Source organism: Hemitrygon akajei, chromosome 4 (genome assembly GCF_048418815.1).
Source record: "Hemitrygon akajei chromosome 4, sHemAka1.3, whole genome shotgun sequence".
Lineage (NCBI taxonomy): Eukaryota > Metazoa > Chordata > Chondrichthyes > Myliobatiformes > Dasyatidae > Hemitrygon > Hemitrygon akajei.
Window position 1 is genome coordinate 181,897,125 of NC_133127.1, and position 25,114 is coordinate 181,922,238.

The following is a 25,114-nucleotide window of genomic DNA, read 5'->3' on the forward strand; positions in this document are numbered from 1 at the left end:
TAGGATGCAAGATGATTACTTGCTCTTGTAAAGATCACGCGGGCAGCAGTGAATATTGTATCGTCAGCAGTTCTGAGGCTCATATCTATGAAAGGATATGCTGGCATTGGAGAGGATTCAGGAATGAAAGGGTTAATGTAAGCGGAGCGTTTGCTGGGCTTGTACTTGCTGCAGTTTAGAAGAATGAGGGGAAAACCTTCTGAATATTGAAAAGCCTAAATGGAGTGGACAGAAAGAAAATATTTCCGGGGGCGGGGGGGAGAGTCCAGGACCAGAGGGCACAGCCTCAGAATACAAGGACATCCCTTTGAAACAGAGATGAGGAGGAATTTCTTTAGCCAGATGGTGGTGAATCTGTGGAAATTATTGCTACAGAGGGCTGTGGAGGCCAAATCATTGGGGATATTTAAAATGAAGACTGACAGGTACTTGATTATTCAGGATATTATAGGTTACAGGGAGAAGGCAGAAGAATAGTGTTGAGAGGGGAAATAAATCATCCATGATAGAATAGCGGAGCAGGCTCGATGGGCCAAATGCCATAATTCTGCTCCTATGAATTATGGCCTTATGATAATAATAAATACAGTGATGAACACAGAAATGGAGTGGTGCAAATGTTGCAATGCAAAGTAAAAGTGACAACAGTGAAATAAATGAGAGGTCGAGTTAAGAATATGAGAATGTGGCAGCACTGCCAGGAAGAAGTGAAAACGGTGGTTGATCCGGGAGTCTAGTGGGGAAGAACGGCTGTTCCAGGCTTTCGAGCTCTTGTGTCTTCAAGAAGATAGAAGAGAGAAAAGCGAACGGCCAGTGTTGCGTGATCAGAGTCAGGTTTATTGTCACTGACTTAAGTCATAAAATGTATTATTTTGTGGGAGCTGGACAGTGCAAGACATAAAAAATATTATAAGTTACAATCTAAACATAAATAAATAGTGCAAAAGAGGAGTAGTGACGCAGTGCTCATGGGTTGATGGACCATTTAGAAATCTGATGGCAGAGGGAAAGAAGCTGTTCCTAAATGTGGGCCTTCAGGCTGCTGTAGCTCTGTGTTGTTGGTAGGAATGAGGAGAGGGCATGTCCTGGATGGTACTTTGTGATGGATGCTGCCTTCTCAACGCACCATCTTTGGAAGATGTCCACGATGGAGGTGAGGCTTGTGCCCGTGAAAGAGCTGGTAGAGTCTACAACCTTTTGAAGCATCTATAGCAGTGATGATGCAAGCAGTCAGAATTGTATCTGTAGAAATTTGCTACAGGCATTGATCATGTGGATAGTCAGAGACTTTTTCTCAGGGCTGAAATAGTTGCCACAAGAGGACACAGGTTTAAAGTGCTGGGGAGTAGGTACAGAGGAGATGTCAGGGGTAAGTTTTTTAATCAGAGAGTGGTGAGTGCGTGGAATGGGCTGCCAGCAACGGTGGTGGAGGCGGATACGATAGGGTCTTTTAAGAGACTTTTGGATAGGTACATGGAGCTTAGAAAAATAGAGGGCTATGGGGAAGTCTAGTAATTTCTAAGGTAAGGACGTGTTCGGCACAGCTTTGTGGGCTGAAGGGCCTGTATTGTGCTGTAGGTTTTCTATGTTTCTAGTGTCTGAGGTGTACTGATTCTCCTCAAACTCCTAACGAAGTATAGCCACTGCCATGCCTTCGTCGTAATTGCTTTTGTGTGCAGGGCCCAGGCAGATCCTCTGAGATGTTGAGTGTGTTTGCTTTGAGAACCTGGCTCTACAAGCTGGAAAAAACTCCAACCTACAGGGGGCAGTGTGATATCTGAATGCTCAGTTAACCTTGTCCCTTGATGGTTTGTACGTCAGTTTGTATTTGGCTACAACATTAGATTAATTCCCAGTCACACAGAAAGTTGGGGGCACTTACCCAATGGTACCACTTTTGACTTTTATAGCTCCTTATTTGTGATTTATTGTGCCACAGGGAGACCGGTTCAACGAGACTGAATCTTACCAAATGTGGTCAACGTTGAAGAGAATAACTACCTTCCATAAGTAAGTGAGACCTTTGCAGTAATGGACTGAAATTTAGTTTGTAAATTGACAATGGAGACATGGAGATCACCACTTACTGTTGAAATATACACACCATGGACACTTTAGCAGGTGCCTCCTTTACCTAATAAAGTGGCCACTGAGTGTATATTCATGGTCTTCTGCTGCTATAGCCCATCCTCTTCAAGGTTTGATGTGTTGTGTGTGCAGAGATGTTCTGCAGCACGTCACTGTTGTAATGTGTGATTATTCCAGTTACTTTCACCTTCCTGTCAGCTTGAAACAGTTTGACCATTATCCTCTGCCCTCTCTCATTAACAAGGCAATTTCACCCACAGAACTGCCACTCACAAGATGTTTCTTTGTTTCTTGCACTATTTTCTGTAAACACTGGAGACTGTTGTGTGTGAAAATCTCAGGAGATCAGCAATTTCTGAGATACTCAAACCACCCCATCTGGCACCGAGTTGAAGTCACTTGTATCACATTTCTTCCCCATTCTGATGGTTGGTCTGAACAACAACAATCTCTTGACTGTGTCTGCATGTTTTTAGGGATTGAGTTGCTGCCATATGATTGGCTGATTAGATATTTGCATTAACGAGCAGGTGCCCCTAAAAAAGTGGCCACTGAACATAGAGCTCATTTTGGTTTCCCACATTATAGAAAAATGATATGGAAGACTCCAGTAAAAAATGCTCTCTATTTGACGAGAAGCCCAATTCAGTATTAGTGTGCATTGTCATTGTATACGGTGTTATACAGCCTCCACCTTTCCAATTTTTGGTAAATTTTCCAACAGTATGCTGCTTTCTATTCCTGCAGCCATTTATGACAGAACCAGATTTGCACCTAAACACACACACGCACACAAAGCTGAAGGAACAGCAGGTCAGGCAGTATCTGGAGTGGAGTAAACAGTTGACATTTCTGGCTGAGACCCTTCATCAAGACTGTAAGGGAAGAGGGAAGAAGCCAGAATAAGAAGTTGGGAGGAGGGAAAGGAGTACAAACCAGATGGTGATAGGTGTAGAGGTGAAGGCAGGTGAGGGGGAAGGTAAATAGGTGGTGGGGTGAAGGGGATGGAGATGAGGTCAGAAGCTGGATGATGACAGGAGAAGCCAAGTGAGAGGGAAAGTGGGGTTGAAGTGAGAAGCTGGGAAGCGATAGGTGAAAAAGGTAAAAAGCTGAGGAAGAAGGAATCTGGAGGGAGACTAGACTGGACCCTGGGAGAAAGGGAAGGGCACCAGTAGGAGGGGATGGGCAGATGAGGAGAAGCAAGAAGGTGAGAGGATAGCCAGAACTGGGAATGGAAAAGTACAGAAGGGGGAGGGGGAGAAATTAGTGGAAGCTTTGTTTTGATTTACTGGGGCTTGAAGATTTGAGTAACAAGGAGGGGCTGGATAAGCTGGAACCTTTTTTTTCTGGAGGATAGAAAACTGAAGGGTGACCTTGGAGACGTGCGTAAAATCATGAGGGGCACAGATAAGGTGGATGGTCCCAGTCTTTTCCCCGGGTAGAGGCATCCATAACTAGAGAGCGTCGCTTTAAGGTGAGGGTGGTGGGAGATCTAAGGGGGACTTGAGGGGCAACTTTTCACACAGATCGTTCAAAGTTCAAAGAAAATTTATTATCAGAGTACATATATACTACCCTGAGATTCATTTTTTGCAGGCATTCGCAGTAGAACAAAACATGTAATAGAAACAATAAAAAGCTGCACACAAAATCTGACAAGCAGCAAAGTGCAGAAGATAATCTGTGGAAATACAAGAAAAACACAAATAATAAATAAATAAATAAATAGTAAGCTAATAATCCTGAGAGCATGAGTTGTAGAGTCCTTGAAAGTGAGTCTGTAGGTTGTTGAATCAGTTCAGGGTTGAGGTGAGTGAAGTTATCCACGCTGGTTCAGGGGCCTACTTTCAGGCTTTTCTATCCTCTGTCTGACGGGAGGGGAGCGAAGAGAGACTGTTCGGAGCGGGTGGGGTCTTTACGTTGACTGCTTCGTTGAGGCAGTGAGAAGTCTAGACAGCGGATATAGAGGGCAGGTTGGTTTCTGTGATGTGCTGAGCTGCGTCTACGACTCTCTGCAGTTTCTTGCGGTGTCGGGCCGGAAGTCATTGTTGATCAGCAGGTCAGGCTGCATCTGTGGGGAGAGAAACAGAGTTAACATTTCAGATCTAAAGTGTTCTGATGATGCACCTTCCGCCTGAAAAAATTGATTCCATTCCTCTTCCCACAGATTAGAGATGAGCTTTATTCGTAATATGCACATCAAAATATTGAATCCTACAGTGGAATGTGTTGCTTATGTCAATGACCAACACAGTCTGAGGGTGTACCTGCCAGTGACGCAGTCTTTCAGTGTCAACGTAGGAGGCGCTGTAAAGCTTTACGCTCCATGCTGTGTTACTTTGCTGCCCCGAACTGCTAAATCTTCCCGGCATGCCCTGCTTGAGGTTTCCACCATCTGCAGTTTCATTTGATCTTCAAAAGTACATTTTCTTCCTGACCTGAGTTCCCTCTCCCTGTTCCCTGCTTCAGTGCTCATGACATAACTCGATGGAATTTGTTAAACAGCACCTGTAAGCTGCTGAAGAGTGGGCTGGAGGACGGGAATGTCCCGGAGCCGGTGAGTCTCAACTTATTAAACTGGTAATTAGATGGCTAACTAAACTTATCCCTTCTGCCTACATAATATCGTTACCCCCCCCCCCCCAACTATCTACACATTCACGTACCTATGTAAGAGCTTGTGAAATGCCTCTATCGTTTTTGCCTCCACTGCCACCCCTACCACCACCTCTCCCTGTAAAAACTCTTACACATCTTCTGTGAACTTCCTCCTTCACACCTTAAATACATGCTCTCCAGTGCCAGACATTTTGACCCTGTGTAAAAGAAGCCAGCTGTCCGTCAATGCCTCTAATAAAATTATAAACCTCCGTCAGAGCTTCCTGTTGTGCAATACTGCACAAACCTTGAGAGTCATTTTTAAAATCTCTTTGACCATATTACAAATCACAAAAGCTTCATTGTGTCTCTCAGAACATAGAATAATACAGTGCAGTCAGGCCCTTCATCTGATGACCGTGACCTTATAGCCTACTTTATCAATCTAACCTTAACCAATCTAGACCTTATCAATCTAACCCTTCCCTCCTACATATCTTTCCATTTTTACTTTATCCATGTGCCTATCTCTTTTCATAGTCTCCAGAACCAAGTCTCACTTGGCACTGAATGAGTTAACTGAATGGTTTCATGCTGTACTTAACTACACGGCGTGGTAGCTTTACAGTACAAGTGAGCTGGGTTCAATTCCCACCGCTACCCGGAAGGAGTTTGCACATTCTGCCCGTGACCATGTGGGTTTCCTCTGGGTGCTCTGGTTTCCTCCCACAGTCCAAAGACGTACCGGTTGGTAGGTTAATTGGTCATTGCAAGTTGTCCTGTGATCAGGCTAGGATTAAATCAGGGGATTGCTGGGTGGCAAAAGGGCCTATTCCTCGCTGTATCTCAATAGATAAATAATAAATAACATTTAACGTAAAAGCCCTAATTATTTTAACTTAAAAAGGCAAAGTTTACAATGACTTTTCTCCCCCATGTTGCAGATCATTATTCAGGCAATAAAGTGTAGCTACTTTCACATCATGTGGCAACTCTCCAAAGTTTCTGAAGGCATTTCCTCTAAGGTACTGTATGTCGACTTCCTATTGTATTGCACAGTTTGTCTTCTTTTGTATATTAGTTGTTTGTCAGTCTGTGTGTAGTTTTTCATTCATTCTGTGCTATTGTGAATACCTGCAGGAAAATGAATCTCGGGGTAGCATACAGTGACGTGTATGTACTTTGATAATAAATTTACTTTGAACTTGGCCATTATTTACTCAATCCACTCAGAATGATTAACCTGTCTAAATTCATGGTCAACAGCTCACCTTTTCAATCCTTCCCTGACTACATCAGAGAATGGAGCCATTTAGGCTGTTATTCCTGTGTTAGCCCTTCCAAAGTGCTGTTCGATCAATCCCATTCCTCTGCTCTAGATTCTTCAAGCTCCACAGAGCTGTATAAAATAGGCCATTCAGCCCATTGTTTTCATGCTATACTGATCCATAGAATCAAAGACGACCTGCGGCACCAATGTTACAATAGCACCTGGTGTACAGGCTAACTATGCAGATTCTAGTCTTTCTTAGTAAAGGTGAGGAGATTTATTTTTTGGTGTGTTGTCCCTTACCACACGCCAGACAGGTTCTGGACTACATACGTTTAATCGCCACTGATACTATCTCAAAATGGTTCTTGTTTCGTGTAAGCAATACTGGTGATCAATCAGTCCTGGAAATCTCTGTCCATTAATTGTAATTAACCGTCTTAAATCTGATAACTTATTCTGAGAGAATGTCACAGACCAGTCCCCATCCCCATGTGGACTCACTTCCAGATTTCAACTAGGCTGAGCACGCTGTCCATTCTAATATTCTGCACCGGTTGTATTAACACTCAGATTACTGCAGCCCCTCTGTATGTACAGTACTGTGCAAGAGCCTTAGGCACATATAAAAACAAATCTGTAAATGATATGAAAACGTTCTAAATATCAAAAAAAAATTGCTATAAAGAGCAGTAAACAGGAACAAAAAACTAAACTAAATCAGAATTTGGTGTGACCACCCTTTGCCGTTAAAGCTGCATTGATTCTTTTCGGTACACTGTCGTGCAGTTTTTTTGAGAAAATCAGCTGGTAGGTTGTTCCAAGAATTCTGGAAAACCTGCCAGTTCTTCTTCAGACCTTGTCTGTCTCGCTTGCTTCTGTCTCTCTAGGTAATCCCAGACAGACTCAGTGATGTTGAGATAAGGGCTCTCTGAAACCATACAAAAAATCTAGGGTGTCTAAGAGTTTTGCACAGTACTGTGTATAGGACTTTTGCAGAGTGCTGTATACTGGAGCCTACCATATGAATGTTTACTCCAGTATTCCTCGCCTGGTTGTTATGGTTAGAGAGTCATTGATGTTCTTCCTTTAACGTGTGGATACAGTTCTTCATGATAGCCTGGCCAGGGTATAAGAAATCTCGACAGTGCAACTCATATCGGAAAATTATCCTTTGTCTTTGGCGTGTAAAAGTTGGCTTTGTTCTTACGCAGACCATGCAGGAGTCCGTGGGGAAGCAGATGAGGGGATTCTGTTATATTTCCAGACAGTATTTGACCAATGTCAGCGATGTTATCAGAGAGCAGGTCAGTATGGATAACAAAACCTTCAGATTTTGTGCTGTTTTTCTGAATTTTACCTGCTGTTGATAGAGAAGGAGGCCATATGGCTTGTTATGCAGGTGCTAGCTCTTTCAAGGGTCTATATGATTGGCCCCATTCCCTTGCTCTAGACTTTACAAATTTCACAGAATTGTGGAAAATAGGCCATTTGGCCCATAATTTCTATGCTACAACAATCCATAGAATAAAAGTATTAATGGATTGAAACAGGGCTTTTTGAGTTGTGTTGAAGGTCTTAACTCTTATCCATTTCCCTCTATAGATGCTGCCTGACCTGCTGAGTTCTTCTGTTGTTTTGTGTGTGTTGCTCCAGACTTCCAGCATCTGCCTTCGTTCTTGTGTTTTCAGTTTCTAAAGCACCTTTGACGTAGGTTCCCAATATTCACAAGGGTGAATGTGAGCTCCCACCAAAGGGAAGATGATCAGAGGATGAGCGTCACCCACCAGCAGTTGCTCACCAACATCGTCCATTAACCATCATTCACCAATCCTTGTCCACCAGCCACTGCTCATCAATAGTCCCTCAATCGCCATCCCCTAACCATTGCCCACTACCCATCCATTGTCATCGAGTATTGAAGGGCCGAGAGATAGAAGATGTTTCCTATCGTGGTGCAGTCTAGGACCAGAGAGCACAACCTCAGAACAGAGGGACGTCCCTGTTGAACAGAGATGAGGAGGAATTTCTTTAGCCAGAGGGTGGTGGGTCTGTGGAATGCATTGCCACAGATGGCTGTGGAGCCTAAGACATTGGGTATTTTTAAAGCTCATACAGATCAAGTACAGGGCTCATACAGGGCGCATTGCAGAGGAGCAAGGTCAAACAATAACAATGCAGATTAAAGTACAACAGCTACAGAGGAAGTGCAGTACAGGTAAACGATAAGGTCCAAGGTCATAGCCCACAAAAGGCATTGATACAACGTGGTTCCTGCCATCTCTAGCAGTCCACCAGGGGATGATTGTAATCTGTGAGGTTGATTGATGCAACAGAGGATTTAGTTCCTGACCTGCTTGGGAGTTAGTCCTTGGCTCCCTCCCACAAGGGAAAGGAATATATGAACTTTGGGCTCATGAGGAATTAACGTGTTTGCCAACTCTGTTGGACTTGTTCCTCATGATTTCATCACTTGATCTATTGCCTTCCATTTCCCCACATCCATTTTCATATCTAATAAATTAAAGTGTTCAGAGAAAATGAAAAAAAAGTCAAACACCCAGTTTCTTTAACACACGGGATTCTGCAGAAGCTGGAAATCCAGAGTTATACTTATAAAATGCCAGAGATCTCAACAGGTCAGGTGGCACCTATGGAATGGAATAAATAGTCACTGTTTCTGACCGAGATCCTTCATGCAGGTCCTGATGAAGGGTCTCAGCCCAAAGCATTGACTACTTTTTCCTTTCCACTGGTGCTGCCTGAAGTGCTGAATTCCTCCAACACGTCGTATGTGTTACCCAGTTTCGTTAAAGGCCCCTGATAATTTCTTGGGATTTTCACTGTAATCTTTAAAGGCTGGGATCTCCAAGGGAGATCTGGATAGTTGACTGTCCTGTGGCACCTTGATCAATGGGTTCTGGCTCAAATAAGTAAATATTGAAAAGTGGATCATTTGGGATGGGTTTATGGACCTTTCAGAAATCTAATGGTAGAGGGGAAGAAGCTGTTCTTAAAACAGTGAGTGTGGGTCTTCAGGCTCCTGTACCTCCTCCTTGATGGTAGCAATGAGAACCCGGCATGTCCTGGGTGGTGAGCATCCTTAATGATGGATGCTGCCTTCTTGGGGAACCCCATTTTGAAGATGTCTTCGATAGTGGGGAGGGCAGGGCCCAGAATGCTTTCCACCATCTGCCCCTCAGTGAGGGCTGATGAGCATTCTCAGTCGATGTAATTAGCATGGCCAGGGATGCTGGCAGAATCCCCCAGGTCAGAGTGTGTGCCCAGTGACTAACAATGTGTGTATTTCCAATGCCAGGCTTTCGTGATCCTCTGTGACCTCCTGCTGGTGTTCAGCCACGAGGTTCAGTCCAGTGGCGGTGACAACGTCGAGTCCTTCCCCTACGTTCCCGAGGCTTCCCTGCAGTCTGAGCTTTTGGCCTTCGTCATGGAGCACGTGTTCGTTCCCCAGGACAGCGAGAACGTCAGCAACGGCAAGTGGGGGCGGGTGGAGTTTGTAGGCTGGCACTTCGCAGGAGCTGGCGAGCCATTACAAATAACCTCTACTTTCTTAGAAGTTTGTGCAGATTTGGCATTTCATCTAAAAACTTCCAAAACAGACGTGCACAGTGGAGAGTATACTGACTGGTCGCATGGCGGCATGGTATGGAAACACCAATGTATAAGAACAGAAAAGCTTCTCAAAGGTGGTGGACACAGCCCAGTCCTTCACAGGCAAAGCCCTCCCTGCCACTGAGCACATTTACATGGAGTGCTTGCAGAAAAAGAAACAGTTTCTATCCTCAGGGACCCCACCATCCAGACCATGCTCTCCACTCGCTGTTGCCATCAGGAAGGAGGTACATAAATTTTAGGTCCCACACCACCAGATTCAGGAATAGTTATTACCCTTCACCCAACAGGCTCCTGAATCATTGTGGATAACCTAACACACCTCAAGTCTAAACTGTTTCCACAAACTATGGACTCACTGTCGAGGATCCTGCAACTCTTGTTCTCAGTATTAGTTATTTATTATCACTATTTGTTTTGTTTGTACAGTTTGTCTTCTTTTGCATATTGGTTGCTTTTCATTGATTCGATTATATTTTTTCTACTGTAAATGCCTGCAAGAAAATGAATCTCAGGGTAGAATATAATGACGTATACAGTACTGTGCAAAAGTCTTAGGCACATGTAAAAATTTCTGTAAAGCGAAGATACTTTCAAAAATAATTAAATGTTTCTAAATATCAAAAAAACACTGTAGAGCAGCAACAGTTTTTAAAAAAACTAAAATCAATATTTGGTGTGACCACCCTTTGTCTTTAAAACAACATCAATTCTCTTAGGTAGACTGTTGTGCAGTTTTATAAGCAAATTGGCTGGCAGGTTGTGCTAAGCATTTTGGAGAACTTGCCACAGTTCTTCTGTAGTCTTTGCCTGTCTCGCTTGCTTCTGTCTCTCCAGGTAATCCCAGACAGCCTCGATGACATTGAGATCAGAGCTCTGTGGAAGCCATACCATCTGAAAACATATTAAAACTCGAGGGTGTCTAAGTCTGTTTTACAGTACGCTACATACTTTGATAATACATTTACCTTGAACTTTGAACTGTGATGGAACAAGTTACCTATCGCTCTGCAGCAGGCTGTCATCCCAGGAAATGCTGAGCTTCTAATGGGATGATATTGACCATAATGTCCTTGTTCTAGATTAAGACAGGAGTTTGAGGCTTATCTGTCGTGAGTATATCTGCGTACCTTCAATTTAGGGAGCTTACATTGTACAAACCTTCAAAGACTATTTCACGGTTTGGTGTCCACGGCAAGGTCTAGCTGAAAATAAACACAAGAGATTCTGCAGATACTGGAAGTCTTGGGTAGCACACACAAAATGATAGTGGAACTCAGTACATCAGCAGAAGTAAACAGTGTATTGGAGAATCAGAGCTGGTAGTGATGATCCTGATCCTGAGGGAAGTTCTCAACTATTTATTTCCCTCCGTAGACGCTGCCTGACCTGTCGACTTCCTCCAGTGCTTTGTGTGTGTTACTTAGAGACAGGCACACATCCCACCCCCCCCACCTGGCTTCACTTGTCACCTTCCAGCCTGTTCTCCTTCCCCTCCCTCCACCTCCTGTTTCTGACTTCTTTCTCCTTTTCCAGTCCTGATGAAGGGTCTTAGCCCAAAACATTGATTCTTTATTCCTCTCCATAGACACTGCCTGACCTGCTGAGTTCCTCCAGCACTTTCTATGTGTTACTCTGGATTTCCAGTATCTGTAGAATCTCATGGTTTACCTTTAACCCCAGGACAGGCGTTCAGACTCCTGCAGGATAGTCATACCTTAGCATTTTCTTTCACCGATCAAACAAGTTGATATTGAGTTCATTGACAGTTGTTTGAGTTGCACTCATCCAGGCATGTGGAGAATAGTTTATCATGGTTTGGACTTGTGTATTCTGTTTACAGCAAAACTTGTACAAAGATTATAATTATTTCTTACTAAATTTGAAAAGACACTTGAAATGCTGCCTTGTGTAATGTGTCCAACAACCACAAGATGGCAGTCACATTCCACCTTACCCTCTGATCTCTGCCAGTTGCTGGACAAAAATTCAGAATCAAAATCAAGTTTATAATCACTGGCATACGTTGTGAAATTTGTTGTTTTCTGGCAGCAGTGCAGTGCAATACATTAAAAAATTAATAAAGTTTCGTTAAGAAATATAGTGAGCAAAACAAGAAACCAAAATAGCGAGGTTGTGTTCGTGGACTGTAGAAATCTGATGGCGGAGGGGAAAAGCTGTTCCTAAAACGATGAGTGTGAGTCTTCAGCCTCCTGTACCTCCTTCCTGATGGTAGCAATGAGAAGAGGGCATGACCTTTATGGTGAGAGTCCTTAATGATGGATGCCTCTTAAAGATGTCCTCAGCATTGCTAGGGTTGTGTCCATTATAGATCTGCAGTTCTGCATTTTTCCACAGCCGAAGAAGGTCACTTTTTCTTCCAAATATTGTGGTCCAGTGGAAGAGGTGTATTTGCATCGTGACTGTTCTTTAACTGAAATAAAAGTGGAGATGACATTCATTTAACAATGAACGCCCGCTTTGGTAGTAGACATCTTCAGCTGATTTCCCTTCATGGTACCCCTTTCGTAAGGTTTCCCTCTAATTAGACTGATCGTTAGCTCGTGGATCCCCGGGGACCTGCTGACTGGCTGCATTCACACCTTCTACACTTCGGTACCGCAGTGTGGAGTCGCGGGGTGTGGCGCAGGTCAGATGTCACAGCAGATGACCTCTTGCTTCGCCCCTGGACTTGGCACTCAGGTTAGTGGCTGGATACACACCCCCTCTGATCTCTGGCCTTTATGCTGGGCAAGGCTGGGGCATCAGACACGGGTTCATTCATTGCAACTGCTGGAAGTCCAGCATCAGAATTAGAACCTGTACTGAAATAGACTGAGAAGTTAAGAGTCCATCTTATCAAAGTAGGTTTGTTCGTTATGTGCCTTGTCGTAATGACGTGGGCGATCATGGTTTTCCGTGACCATGATAGTTCTTAGTAAATTTTTCTCCAGAAGTTGTTTGCCATTGCCTTCTTCTGAACAGTGTCTTTACAAGACAGGAGAGCCCAGCCATTATCAATACTCTGCAGCGATTGTCTGCCTGGTGTCAGTGGTCACATAACCAGAACTTGTGATAAGCCCCAGCTGCTCATACGACCATCCACCACCTGCTCCCGTGGCTTCACGTGACCCTGATCGGGGGGGGGGGGGGGGGCAGGTGCTACACCTTGCCCAAGGGTGACCTGCAGGCCAATGAAGGGAAGGAGCACTTTACACCTCTTTTGGTAGAGACATACCTTCACTCCATCATCCTGTCATTCCAGGTGACCGTTCAATAGTCTTATAATAATGGGATAGAAGCTGTCCTTGAGCCTGGTGGTATAAGCCTTCAGGCTTTTGTATCTTCTGCCTGATGGGAGTCGGGGGTGGGCAGGGTGTTTGATTATGTAGGCTATGTCACTGAGGCAGCGAGAACTTTAGAATCAGAATGAAGTTTATTATGTGATAAAACTTTACATCATGAAATTCCTTGTTTTGCGGCAGCAAGCCATAAAAGTAATTATAAGTAACAAAATAAATGAAGAGTGCGAACGACAAATAAGGAGATAGTGTTCATGGCTTCATTGACTGTTCAGAAATCTGATGGTGGAAAAGAAAGAACTCGAGCTAAGGTATTGTGTGTGTGTGTCTTCAGGCTTCTGCACCTCCTCTCTGATGGGAGTAATGGAAAGAGGGCGTGTCCTCGATGGGGAGGATCCTAAATGATGGATACCACCTTCCTGAGGCACCACCTTTTGAGGATGACCTTGATGGTGGAGAGGATTATGGTCATGATGGAGTCGTCTGCAGCCCCTTGTGATCCTGTGCATTAAGGTCTCCGTCGCAGGCAGTGATGGAACCAGTCAGAATCCTCTCCACAGTTCATCTGTAGAAATTTTCAAGAGATTAAAATGGGAAAAAAAGAGCTGATGCTCTAGAGTTTTAAAACAGAAAAAAAAGGACCTGATTGAGGCTCTAGAAATGCAGATATTAATTAAGAGGTGTGGGGGGAGGTATGTTCAATCTGCTCCTCACTGAATCCCCCGTTTTCCATTTTGCTGAATTTTAGTTGATTTTTCACTGGTGAATGGGCAGAAGTTGCTGCAATTAACTTCCTTTCCATCTGGAGAGCAGTATAAAGTTTATTGTCTTGACTTGGCATGGATTAGTGAGTACTAAAGAAAGCTCCCTCAATAACGCCATGGAGATGGAAACTTGAAACCTGCTGACAGACATCTCATTTTGTTTTGGGCAGCAGTTGTATGAGATCATGTGAAAAACATAACGGTGGTGGTGGGGTTGGTAATATTGGACTCGTTGCCAGTAGCTATTTTGTGAGTGACTGATTTCCTCATGGAATTATCCTTCGGTGAAGGTTTAGATTTGCATCATGTGTTGGATTCAACAGAGGATATAAACGGTTCAAGGGAACTTTATTAAAGCACAGCTCAAGAAAATTGTGAGAGGAAGTATTTGTGCTTTTTCAAGAGATAAAAATCTTTGTATTTGACAGGAATTTTTGCAAAGCACGGATGCAAAATCTGCTCCTGAATGTGCGGTGACACTTGAGGGCTACCCTCGACACATCCTTGCGTGTGTTGGTTATTAACAAAAATAACACCTTTCAGTGAGTGTTTCGATGCACATATGACAGATTTAAATCTGAATCTGAATATGAAATCTGAAATATTTGTCTAGTTTAATGGCGCAGAGTAACCCAGACTCAGCATTGAAACAGGCCCTTTGGCCCATCAAGTCTGTGCTGACCATTAAGCACTCATTTATACTAACCTCATATTGTTCTCCCATATTCTCCTCATCTGCCGCAGAGTCTAACAGTGACTTGCACACAATTTATGGTTAAAGTCCAAAGAAGATTTATTATCGAAGTACGTATATAAATGCAACCTTGAGATTCATCTCCTTAAAGGCAGCCACAAAACAAAGAAACCCGATAGAAACCATTAAAAAAGACCATCAAACATTCAATGTGCAAAAGAACACAAATCACGCAAACAATAAAAGTAAGTAAGTCACATTGGCAACTGAAATTCATGAAAGTGAGTCCAGAGCCTGACTCTCACAACCAGTCAGAGCTGGCTACCCACGTGCCTTTGGGGTGCGGATGGAAGCTGGCGGAACTTAGTGGTTGTAGGGGGAACATGCAGACTCCACACGAACAGCACCAGAGGTCAGGATTAAGGCTGGCTGGAGTTCTATTAGTTGTGCTACCACTGTGCCATCTACAAGGGTTTAAACTCTAGGGATTGTGGTTGCTTTACATCCACCAATAAATCCAGGAGGAAAGTATTTGCAAAGGACATAATCAGAGTATAGATTTCTGCGAGACTTGACAAGTAGGTCCTCTCTGTTCACTTCTGTCAATTTTAGCTTAGGCAAAGAAACTTCAATAGAGTTACTTCCCAACGAGAAACCAGACAGTGGGAGACTTGCAAAGGCAGCATATGCAGACTGCCAGAATTCTGCTGATGCCCTACTTTAAATTTAACAACACGCTTTACAAACGGCTGAATGGGACTCCTGTGGATTAGCCCATCTCCAGGTTTATAGCAGAGGCCGTCATGCACAAGTTAGGAAAGATGGTGTTGTCAATTACAAACCCTAAAATTTGGGTCTGTTATGTCGATGATAGCTTTGTCATAGTAAAACGCAGTGAACTGGAAATAATTTATAAACTAATCAACGTAAGTGAGGGGGAACTAGCATTCTTGGACGTGCTTGTCAGTAGAAACACAGACATAATTTTGGAAACTTACATTTATCGTAAGGGAACACGTACAGATCAGATCCTAAACTATCACAGCAACCACCCAAAAGCACACAAAACGGGGTGTATCCGAAGAGTGGAGACACACTGCAGCACAGCGGGGCTGAAGGATAAAGAGGAGAAATATCTCTTTTAAGTATTCGCATGAAACGGATACCCACATAACTTCATACGCAGATGCCTATGAGGCTGACGATGCACTAATCAGGAAGTGACCAAACGGGTTGTCCATCCATACATTCAAAGTATCTCAGAAGTGACAGCCTGATTGCTCCAAGAACATAGAATTTTGATCGTGCCTAAGCCAACAGCAACATTGAGGAGAGTACTCTGCAGACCCAAAGAACACACCAAGTTATTGGACAAGACCAATATGGTCTACAAATCTAAAAGGGGGACTGCAGAAAATATTACATTGGTCAAACTGGGAGAAAACTACCCACAAGGATCCATGAACATCAACTGGCTATCAAGCCGCATGACCAACTCTCCCTAGTCTCTACCCATGAAGGTCGAGAGGGGCACCAATTTGACGGGGCATCAGTGAAAGTCAAGGCGCAAATAAACACGTGGCATGCAAGAGAATTCCGCGAACAATTCCGTACACAGACATACAGACCTTGATCTAGACCACAACGTACAAAGTTTGCCACACAGTCAAGTCTCCCCATATCAAAACTGAGTTTCTGAAGTGATGTCTAATCAGCTGATTGAAATGTATATAAAGGTCAAGCAGTTGGAGAACAATCTCAGTCAACAGTGCACTGACGATGTCTCCTTGCATGGTGATGAAACGTTTGCAAGTAAATTACCAAGATTGGAGAACAACTCAACCCAATAGACATCTACTACATGAAATAGAGACGCCTAAGGAAGATGGCACCTGGCACAATACAGCCTCTTTTAGATATTCCATAGATAAGAATAGTCCAATTAGGAATTACTTATTTAATACTGTAGTAAAATCAACTATTGAGAAAATACTTGTTCCTAACAAAGAAGCTAAGGAGCTTCCAGAATAATACTCTGAACATCCATTAAAGGCATATATAAACTGTTCTGTGCATAAAAGCTACTTAACACGCAAGCAGATACTGGATTGTTAAACTGCAAAGGAAAAAACAATTAAAATTAATCAGTTGGATCCAATGGTGTGGAACGAGCTGCCAGAGGAAATGGTGGGTGTGGGTTCAATTGCAACATTTGGATATGTACATGGAGGGGAAGAGTTTAGGGAGCTATGGTGCAGGTGTGGATAGATGAGTCGAGGCAGAGAAACAGGTTGGCACATACTAGATAGGCTGAAGGGTGTGCTTCTGCACTGTACCACACTATTACTGCATTAGCCACAACTCATAGACATTACTTATGCACGGAGAGTGATGGAACGCCCTGCCGGGGGTGGTGGTAGAGCTAGAGATATTAGAGGCATTTAAGAGTCTTTTAGGCACATGAATGATAGAAAAATGGAGGGAAGGGCTAGATTGATCTTAGAGTAGGTTAAAAGGACAGCACAACATAGTGAGTTGAAGGACCTGTGTTGTAATGTTCTGTTGATTTCATTACAGATGAAGAAGGCAAAGTGGGTGTTTTGCACAAGAGAAGGAATCTCCTTGCTGCCTTCTGTAAGCTGATAGTGTTCAGTGTGGTGGAGATGGACATCGCTGCCAACATCTTCAAACAGTATATCAAGGTAAAGATTTTGATTTTATCAATTCACTTAAGGGACGAGAATGCCGCTGGCAGGGTTAGCGTTAACCACTCAACCTGGACAGTCCTCGTGAAAGCAGAGGTGATCTGCTACCTTGAACTGCTGCAGTCTCCCTGCAGAAGGTTAAAGTGGGCCAGGCGTTCCAGCAGTTACATCCAGTGTCCATGGAGCAGAGGGGATAGACACAAAGAGATTCTGCAGATGCTGGAAATCCAGAGCAAAGCACACACAAAAATGCTGGAGGAACTCAGAAGGTCAGGTAACATTTATGGAGAGGAATAAAGAGTCGACATTTCCAGTTGAGATCCGTCGTCAGGACTGGAAAGGAAGGAGGAAGAAGCCAGAATAAGAAGGGAGAGGGTGGGGATGAAGTACACGCTGGAAGGTGGTAGGTGAGGGAGAAGATAGGTGGTGTGGGTGGGGGATAAAGTGAGAAGCTGGGAGGTGACAGGTAAAGGGCTGAAGGAGGAAGGAATCTGATAGGAGAGGAGAGTGGATCACAGGAGAAAGGGAAGGGGCAGTGACACCAGAAGGAAGTAATAGGTAGGTGAGAAGAAAGGAAGGCGTAAGTGGGGGAGCCAGAATGGGAATGAGAATGAGAAGAGAGGAGGAGTTGGGAAGAAATTCGTAGATGAGACTTTTACTGAGGGGGTCACACCCAGAGTGCTGGCTTCAGATAGCAGAAGGGTGACCAGCTGGGGAGGTAAGGAGAGTTAGCAGTCAGTGCAGTGGTCTTCCACAGGGTCACTGTTGGAGCTGCTGCTTTTCACATGAAATATCAATGCTTTGGATGACAGAATTGATGGCTTTGCGGTCACGCTTGCAGACGATACAAAGGTAGATGGAGGGTCAGGTAGCGCTGAGGAAGCAGGGGGTCTGCAGAATGATTTGGACAGATTGGGAGAATGGGCAAAGAAGTGGCTGGTGGAGTGAAGTGGATGGCCATGTACTTTGGTAAAAGGAATGAAGATGTAGACTGTTTTCTAAACAGAGAGAATATACAAAAATCAGAGGTGGAAGGGCTCTTTGGAGTCCTCGTGCAGGATTCCCTGAAGGTTAACTTGCAGGTTGAGTCGATGGTGAGGAGGTAAATGCTATGTGTAGCTCTTATGCTGCTTGCAGGGGTAAGTGCCAAGAGGGATATCATTTGAGAGGGATGAATGGACAAGGGAATCAAGAAGAGAATGTTATCTGCAGGAAGTAGAGAGTAGGGATGAATCATAAGCAGAAGGAAAAATCATACAAAATACGGGGTGAACTTAGGTCAGGCTGCGTCTATGGAGGGGAATAAACAGTCAATGTTTCAGGTCAAGACCCTTCACCACTGCTGGAAAGGAAGGGTTAACGAAGCCAGAGTAAGGTGGCTTCTTTCCCCCTTCCTTTCTAGTCTTGATGAAGGGTCTCAGCCCAAAACGTCTATTCTTTACTCCTGTCAGTACAGTAGGTATTGTCTAGTCTGCTGTGTTTCACCATCTCCTTTGTCTTACTAATGTTGAGCTGTAGATGATTCAGCTTGCACCATTTGACAAAGTCCTCCACCAGGGCTCTGTATTCCCTCCCTTTATAAACCAACTATTGCTGAGTCAATAGGGAATTTCTGCTGATGACACGACTCAGTGTTGTATCTAAAGTCTGAGGTATACCGAAGGGAGCCAATCCAGTCCCCTGTGGGGCCCCAGTGCTGCTTATTGCCATGTCTGACACATAGCTCTGAAGCCACACAAACTGTGGTCTGCCAGTCAGGTAGTCCATTATCCAGGATACAATGGAAGTGCCAATCAGCATTTTGTGTCTATCCCACTATTACTGACCTTCGAACTTGAGGTTATACCCCTTCAAACTAGTCTTCCCCCACGGGGGTCGAGGTTTTTTGTACATCTGTTACATAATATTTTAAATTACTCCGTTGGCTCACTGTTGCACACTCCAGGAATACAAGGCAGCCTTCATCATAAATGTCTGCAAGTCTTGGCATCATTTTGGCAAATCGGGATTGGTGTGAACATTACATCTAGATAGGATTCTACCATAGCTTTGTACTCATCTTCAGGCCTTTACCTCTTCCTCGTCTTACTGCATTCCCCCCGCCCCCACCCACCCACCTTCCTCCTCACCTGATTTCACCAATTACCCTATCACCTACCGGTTTGTACTCCTTTCCCTCGCCCCACCGTATTATTCTGGCTTCTTCCCCCTTCCTATCCAGATCTGAAGAAGGGTCTCGGCCCGAAACGTTGACTGTATAGATGCTGCCTGACTTGCTAAGTTCTTCCAGAACTTTTTTTTTGTGTGTGTTACTCTGGACTTCCAGCATCTGCACAATCTTTTGTGTTTTCCCAGTGAAATCTGTCTTCAGATAAATAAAAGGTGCCTAATGAAAAAGCAAATTTGAACACTGGCTCAGTGAAAAGCAACACAATTAGATACCAAATTGAATTCCCTTTTCTCAGGTTTACAATGATCCTTGGAAAAGGATACATGTCTAAATATACCTCTTGAATTACTCTCACTGCAGTCTGCAGCCTGTAATTTCCTTTTAAGCAATGTACTTTTGAACTGACTTGATGAACGACAGATTTCACAAACTTCTGAAGGACTCGGTGAACTTAACCCTCAAGCAGCAGGTACAGCACCTTTAAGCCGATGAAGGTTCATCGCCATGGCCAGAGGTAAGGCGGGGAGGGGGTGGGGGGACTCTAACCCAGCTGAAACGCAGAGGGTTGAGCCCCTCTTCTACCCAGCATCTTGTTAGCAAGTGTGCAGTTGCTGGAGATGGAAACTGAGGACCTAAAGGCACGGGTGGTGTATCGCAGAGAAATGAGAAATTGTTATATTCTGTGTTTTACCGAGAGATAGCTTACTCAGGGTACGTTAGATATGGCGATCAGACCTGAAGGTTTCTCGATTCACAGGATGGACCGAACTGCTGATTCGGAAAAGGTGGAGGTGTGTATTTCGTGATAAATTCTCTGTGCTGCTCTGATGTGGTGGCTTTGTCGTACTTGTGTTCCCCCTACCATGAACACTGAATGATCAAATGCTGACTATTCTATTGACCAAGAGAGTTCTCCTGCATGACTGCAGTTTACATACCACCAGAGGCCGTCTCGAGTCAGGCGCTTGAGATACTGCACAACGCCGTCACCAAACAAGCAGCAGTCCGTCCTGATGCATCTCATATCATAGTTGTGGATTTCCATCAGGCTTGTTTGAAGAAAACCCTGCTCAATTGCCATCCGCATATTACTTGCAGCATCAGAGCATCACACTAGTCCACTATTATATGCCCAGGCCGTATTTTGGTAAATCTGAACACTTGGCTGTCCTTCTCCTACCTGCGTACAGGCAGAGGCTGAGGAGCAGGGCTCCAGAGATGAGGACAACAAAGAGGTGGCCGCAGGAGGCATCGGAGCACCTGTGGGATTGCTTCGTCAGTGGACTGGACCATGTTCAAGGATTCATCTGTGGATTTGAATGAATACACCATGGTTGTCATGGACTTTATAAAAACAGTCATCAACAAGTCATTCAGGCTCTTTTCCAAGCCCAGGATGGGCCATGAGATCCACAATCTGCTGAGAGCCAGATCGGAGACATTCAAGCCTGGCTACTGAGAAAGTTACAGAAGGTCTAGGTATGGTCTCCGAAAAGCCAACTCGCAGGCGGTGGCAATTCTGGACTAAACTTGAATCATGAAAATGCTTGACAGTTGTGGCAGAGCTTCAGTTCTATCAGCTCTTACAACACGAAAGCAGGCAACAAGGATTCACTCCCAGATGAGCTCAATGCCTCCTATGCTCGCTTTGACCATCAAAACATGGAGGAACCATCAGAAACATCCACAGCCCCCGATAATGCTGTGATATCAGTCTTAGGCCGACGAGCCAGCATCCTCCGGGAGGGTGAACCCACAGAAAGCATCAGGCTCAGGTAGGGTACCTGGCCGAGTACGAAAGATCTTTGCTGATCAACTGGCTGCAAGAAAATGAATCTCAGGGTTGTCTATGGTGACATGTATGTACTTTGTTAATAAATTTACTTAGAACTTTGATTCCTGACTGCACAGGGACATCTTTCCCATTCACAAAACAGCCTTGCCTATGGCTTCATAATTAATTTTGTTGATTTAGTGATAAAATTAGCAAATAGTTGGTAAATTAATCTCCTGTTGTTACGTGTAGCAGAGTGCAGTGAAGAAAACATTGTTTTGTACGCCATCTCAAACCGATCATTTCATCGCATCAGTACCCTGAGATAATACAACGGAAAAGCAATGCAGAATTTAGTGTTACAAGTTAGGAAATGATTATTAAGTTGGTTTATTACTTTCAGGTGTACCGGAAGTCCAATCTAAAAATGTGTCTGTTTCTCACTAGTATTACAACGACTATGGGGACATCATTAAGGAGACACTCAGCAGGACGAGGCAGAATGACAAAATACAGTGTGCAATGACTTTAATTCACTGCTTAAAGCAGGTGAGAATCTCTTACGAAATCATCGGGGTTTACTGGACTATGTTTGATGTTGAAAGAGGCAGCAGTTCATTCCCCAGTTGCAGTGTATCCCTAGGTAAAACCATAAGATATAGGAGCAGAATTAGGCCATTTGGCCCATCGAATCTACTCTGCCATTTCATCATGGCTGATCCATTTCCCTCTCAGCCCCAATCTCCTACCTTCTCCCTGTATCCCTTCATGCCCTGACTAATCAAGAATCTATTAAGCTCTGCCTTAAATATACCCAACGATTTAGCCTCCACAGCTGCCTGTGGCAATGAATTCCACAGATTTACCATTCTCTGGCTAAATTTACCATTCTCCTTATTTCTGCCCTAAAAGGACATCCATCTGTTCTGAGGCTGTGTCCTCTGGTCTTAGGCTCCCTCACCATAGGAAACATCCTCTGCACATCCACTCTGCTGAGGCCTTTCAACATTGGATAGCTTTCAATAAGGTCACTTCTCATTCTTCAGAATTCTATTAAGTACAAGCCCAGAGCCATCAAACACCCCTCATATGATAAGCTGTTCAATCCTGGAATAATTTTTGTGAACCTCCTTTGGACCTTTTCCCATGTTGGCACAGTTTTTCCTAGATAAGGGGCCCAAAACTGCTCGCAATACTCCAAGTGAGGCCTCACCAGCGACAATCACATGAAGTTCGCTGTATTTTTCTAATCATTTTCCTGCACAATGATATAAACACTAGCTAGGTTTCTTTTCCTTGTGCAATCATTGTGATCTAACACCAGTGTGCAAGCTGGTTGAGCTGCTGCCTCAGCACCCCACAGATCCAGTTTCAGGTGCTTTCTGTGTGGAGTCTGCATGCTCTCTCTGTGACTGCATGTTTTTTCTTTCCGCAGGCCTGCTGGTATGTAATTTATCCAATAGTGTAGGTTAGTGATCAAAAACAAGCAAAAAGGAGTAGGTTAAAGATAAAAAGAATCAACGAGGAGTTGATGAGAGGGGACAAGTTGCAGGACTACAGGGAAATAAAGAGACGGGAGGAGACCCTTTGGCTTGTGCTGTCTATGATCCATCATGGACCCAAGGATCCAAAGGCTTCTTTATATGCATATGTTTAAGATTACATTATCTGGGAGCAGGTACAACTTTAAATTGAATATATAATTAAAAAGGGATAAAAAATGGCTGTAGAGAAAGACTGAAGGTGTCTACACCAGCCTGACAGGCTGTTCATCTTCTTCCTAGCAGGAATATTTGCTGATTCAACTTCCACAACTGAGCTCAGTTGAATTTCTTGCTGGATTACTTACTGTGCTGAGAACGGGATAAATCTCTGCAGTGTTTTCTATTCTGTCGAATAAATTCTGGAGATGTGAGCATCACTCAGCAGGCCAGCGGTCCATTCTCCCATCACCCACCTTTGGGTATGTGGTGCTGGGAGCTCATAAACTCTAGAACATCTAGTGAAGCTACTCACAGTAATTCAGCAACTTTCTGATGAGATATAGAGCAGGGAATGCAGCTCAGTGCAGGCCTTTGGCCCGCAAAATTGTGCTGACCTTTTAGCCTACTCTCAGATCAAATTTCCCTTCTACACAGCTCATGATCATGGGTCTTGACCCAGACGTTGACTGTCTATTTCGCTCTATAGATGCTGCCTGACCTGCTGAGCTCCTCCGGCATCTTCTGTGTGTTGCTCTGGATTTCCAGCATGGGCAGAATCTCTTGTGTCCCTAACCCTCCATTTGTTTGCTTCATCCATGTGCCTACATAGGAGTTTCTTAAGTGTGTCAGCCTCAACTGTCATGGGTGTCTGGAATGCCGGGCAGCCACAGGTCCCTGTGTATACCTTCGACAACTCCCCTGAACTTCCCTCGAATCACCTTCAAAGGCTGTCCTCTGGTGTGAGTCATTGCTGCCCTGTGCAGTGTGTGTGTGTGTGTGTGTGTGTGTGTGTGTGTGTGTGTGTGTGTGTGTGTGTGTGTGTGTGTGTGTGTGTGTGTGTGTGTGTGTGTGTGTGTGTGTGTGTGTGTGTGTGTGTGTGTGTGTGTTTGTCTGTGTGTGTGTGTATTATATATGCTAGGGTAGATCACAATTCTTGCAATTTTTAATTTACGTCCAATTTTACCATGATTTTCACTTATTTTAACAAAAAGCAAGGTAGATTGGCAGGGTCTTTATACTAAATAAATGTTAGAGGGGGGGGAAGTTCAAAAGAGATTTGCAAGAGAAGTTTTTTTACACAGAGTACTAGGAGCACGCTGCCAGTGGAGGTGCTAGCAGCAGAAACGATAACAATGTTTGATAGACAAACTTGTGAACAGGCAGGGGATGGAAGGACTATGCACAGGCAGATAGGATTAGTTAAATTGGCATTATGGTCGGCACAGTCGTGATGGGCTGAAGACCCTGTTCTTGTACTGTTGTACAACCATGTGAATCACATCCTCTAAATGACATGTTTTCAGCCCAAAATGCCGGCTGTTTATTAATTTAGATGCTGCCTGACCTGCCAAATTCCTTGTGTTTGTGACTGGCTGTTTTACCTGTTATCCACGCACTTGATTGCTTCTGAGATTTGCAGGTGCTTGTTCTGAAACACGTCCTGGCTCGGTGCAGTCAATGGGCGCCACTGTAGCGTAGTGGTTAGTGCAGTGCTGTTGCGGCTCGGGCGTTCCGGAGTCAGAGTTCAGCTCCGGCGCTGTCCCTGTATGAAGTCTCTGTACATCCTCCCTGTGGAATGCATGGACTGTCCCTGGGTACTCTGGATTCCTCCCACAGTCCAAAAGGATGTATTGTCATTATAAATTGTCCTGTGATTAGGTTCGGGTTAATCAGGGTTGTATGGTTGATGGGGTGGTGTGGCTCGTAGGGCTGGAAGGGCCTTCTCTTCACTGTATCACTAAATAAATAGATAAAATAAATTAACTAAGCTTTAAACTCAGCCAGTGCTGGCAATGCCGAATTTCAACTTCTATTTGCTCTTTACTTTTTAGTTACAGTTTCTCATAAAAATGCAGGTTGAAATTGAAATTGGTTTATTATCGCCACAGGTACCAAGATACAGGGACGAGCTTGTCTTGCGAACTGTCCATAGGCATCAGATCGTTGCACAATGCATTGAGGTAGAACAAAGTAAAAGAGAAAAATATTGTAGAATAAAGTGTAACAGCCGCCGAGCGAGTAGAGTGCAGATAAACAATGGGGTGCAAGGTCGTAATAAGGTAGATTGTCAGATCAAGAGTCCGTTTTACTTACTAGAGATTCATGTAATAGTCTTTAACAGTGGGGTAGAAGCTGTTCATGAGCCTGGTGGTATGTGCTTTCAGGCTTTTGTATCTTCTGCCTGATGGGAAACGGGAGAAGAGAGAATCTCCAGGGTGGGTGGGGTCTGGCTGCTTCACTGAGGCAGCAGGAAGTATAGACAGAGTCCATAGAGGGAAGGCTGTTCCCCAAGACGTGCTGAACAGTGTCCGCAGCTCTCTGGAGCTTCTTGCAGTCATGTGCAGAGCAGCTGCCATTCCAAGCCGCAATGAATCCAGAGAGGATGCATTCTATGGTGCATTGATTAAAAATT

At 44.1% G+C, this 25,114-nt stretch overlaps 2 protein-coding genes across 4 annotated transcripts in view; one reads left to right on the top strand and one right to left on the bottom strand.

The window, feature by feature from the left end:
• Positions 1–25,114, top strand: part of LOC140727018 (cohesin subunit SA-2) — a 141,857-nt gene that overhangs the window by 95,390 nt on the left and 21,353 nt on the right. For 2 of the 3 annotated variants that reach the window (XM_073044174.1, XM_073044172.1), the window contains 8 exons: positions 1,940–2,010; positions 4,558–4,645; positions 5,631–5,711; positions 7,171–7,263; positions 9,276–9,450; positions 16,927–17,051; positions 21,446–21,547; positions 24,591–24,662. In XM_073044174.1, coding sequence (XP_072900275.1) covers positions 1,940–2,010; positions 4,558–4,645; positions 5,631–5,711; positions 7,171–7,263; positions 9,276–9,450; positions 16,927–17,051; positions 21,446–21,547; positions 24,591–24,662 — 807 coding nt within the window. The remainder of the gene's footprint in view (positions 1–1,939; positions 2,011–4,557; positions 4,646–5,630; positions 5,712–7,170; positions 7,264–9,275; positions 9,451–16,926; positions 17,052–21,445; positions 21,548–24,590; positions 24,663–25,114) is intronic. The other variant, XM_073044175.1, reaches the window with a different exon arrangement.
• ppp2r3b (protein phosphatase 2, regulatory subunit B'', beta) overlaps positions 3,653–25,114 on the bottom strand; it is a 146,425-nt gene continuing 124,963 nt past the window's right edge. Inside the window, exon 14 of the mRNA XM_073044179.1 lies at positions 3,653–4,159. Within this exon, the coding sequence (XP_072900280.1) occupies positions 4,141–4,159 (19 nt within the window). The 3' untranslated portion in view covers positions 3,653–4,140. The remainder of the gene's footprint in view (positions 4,160–25,114) is intronic.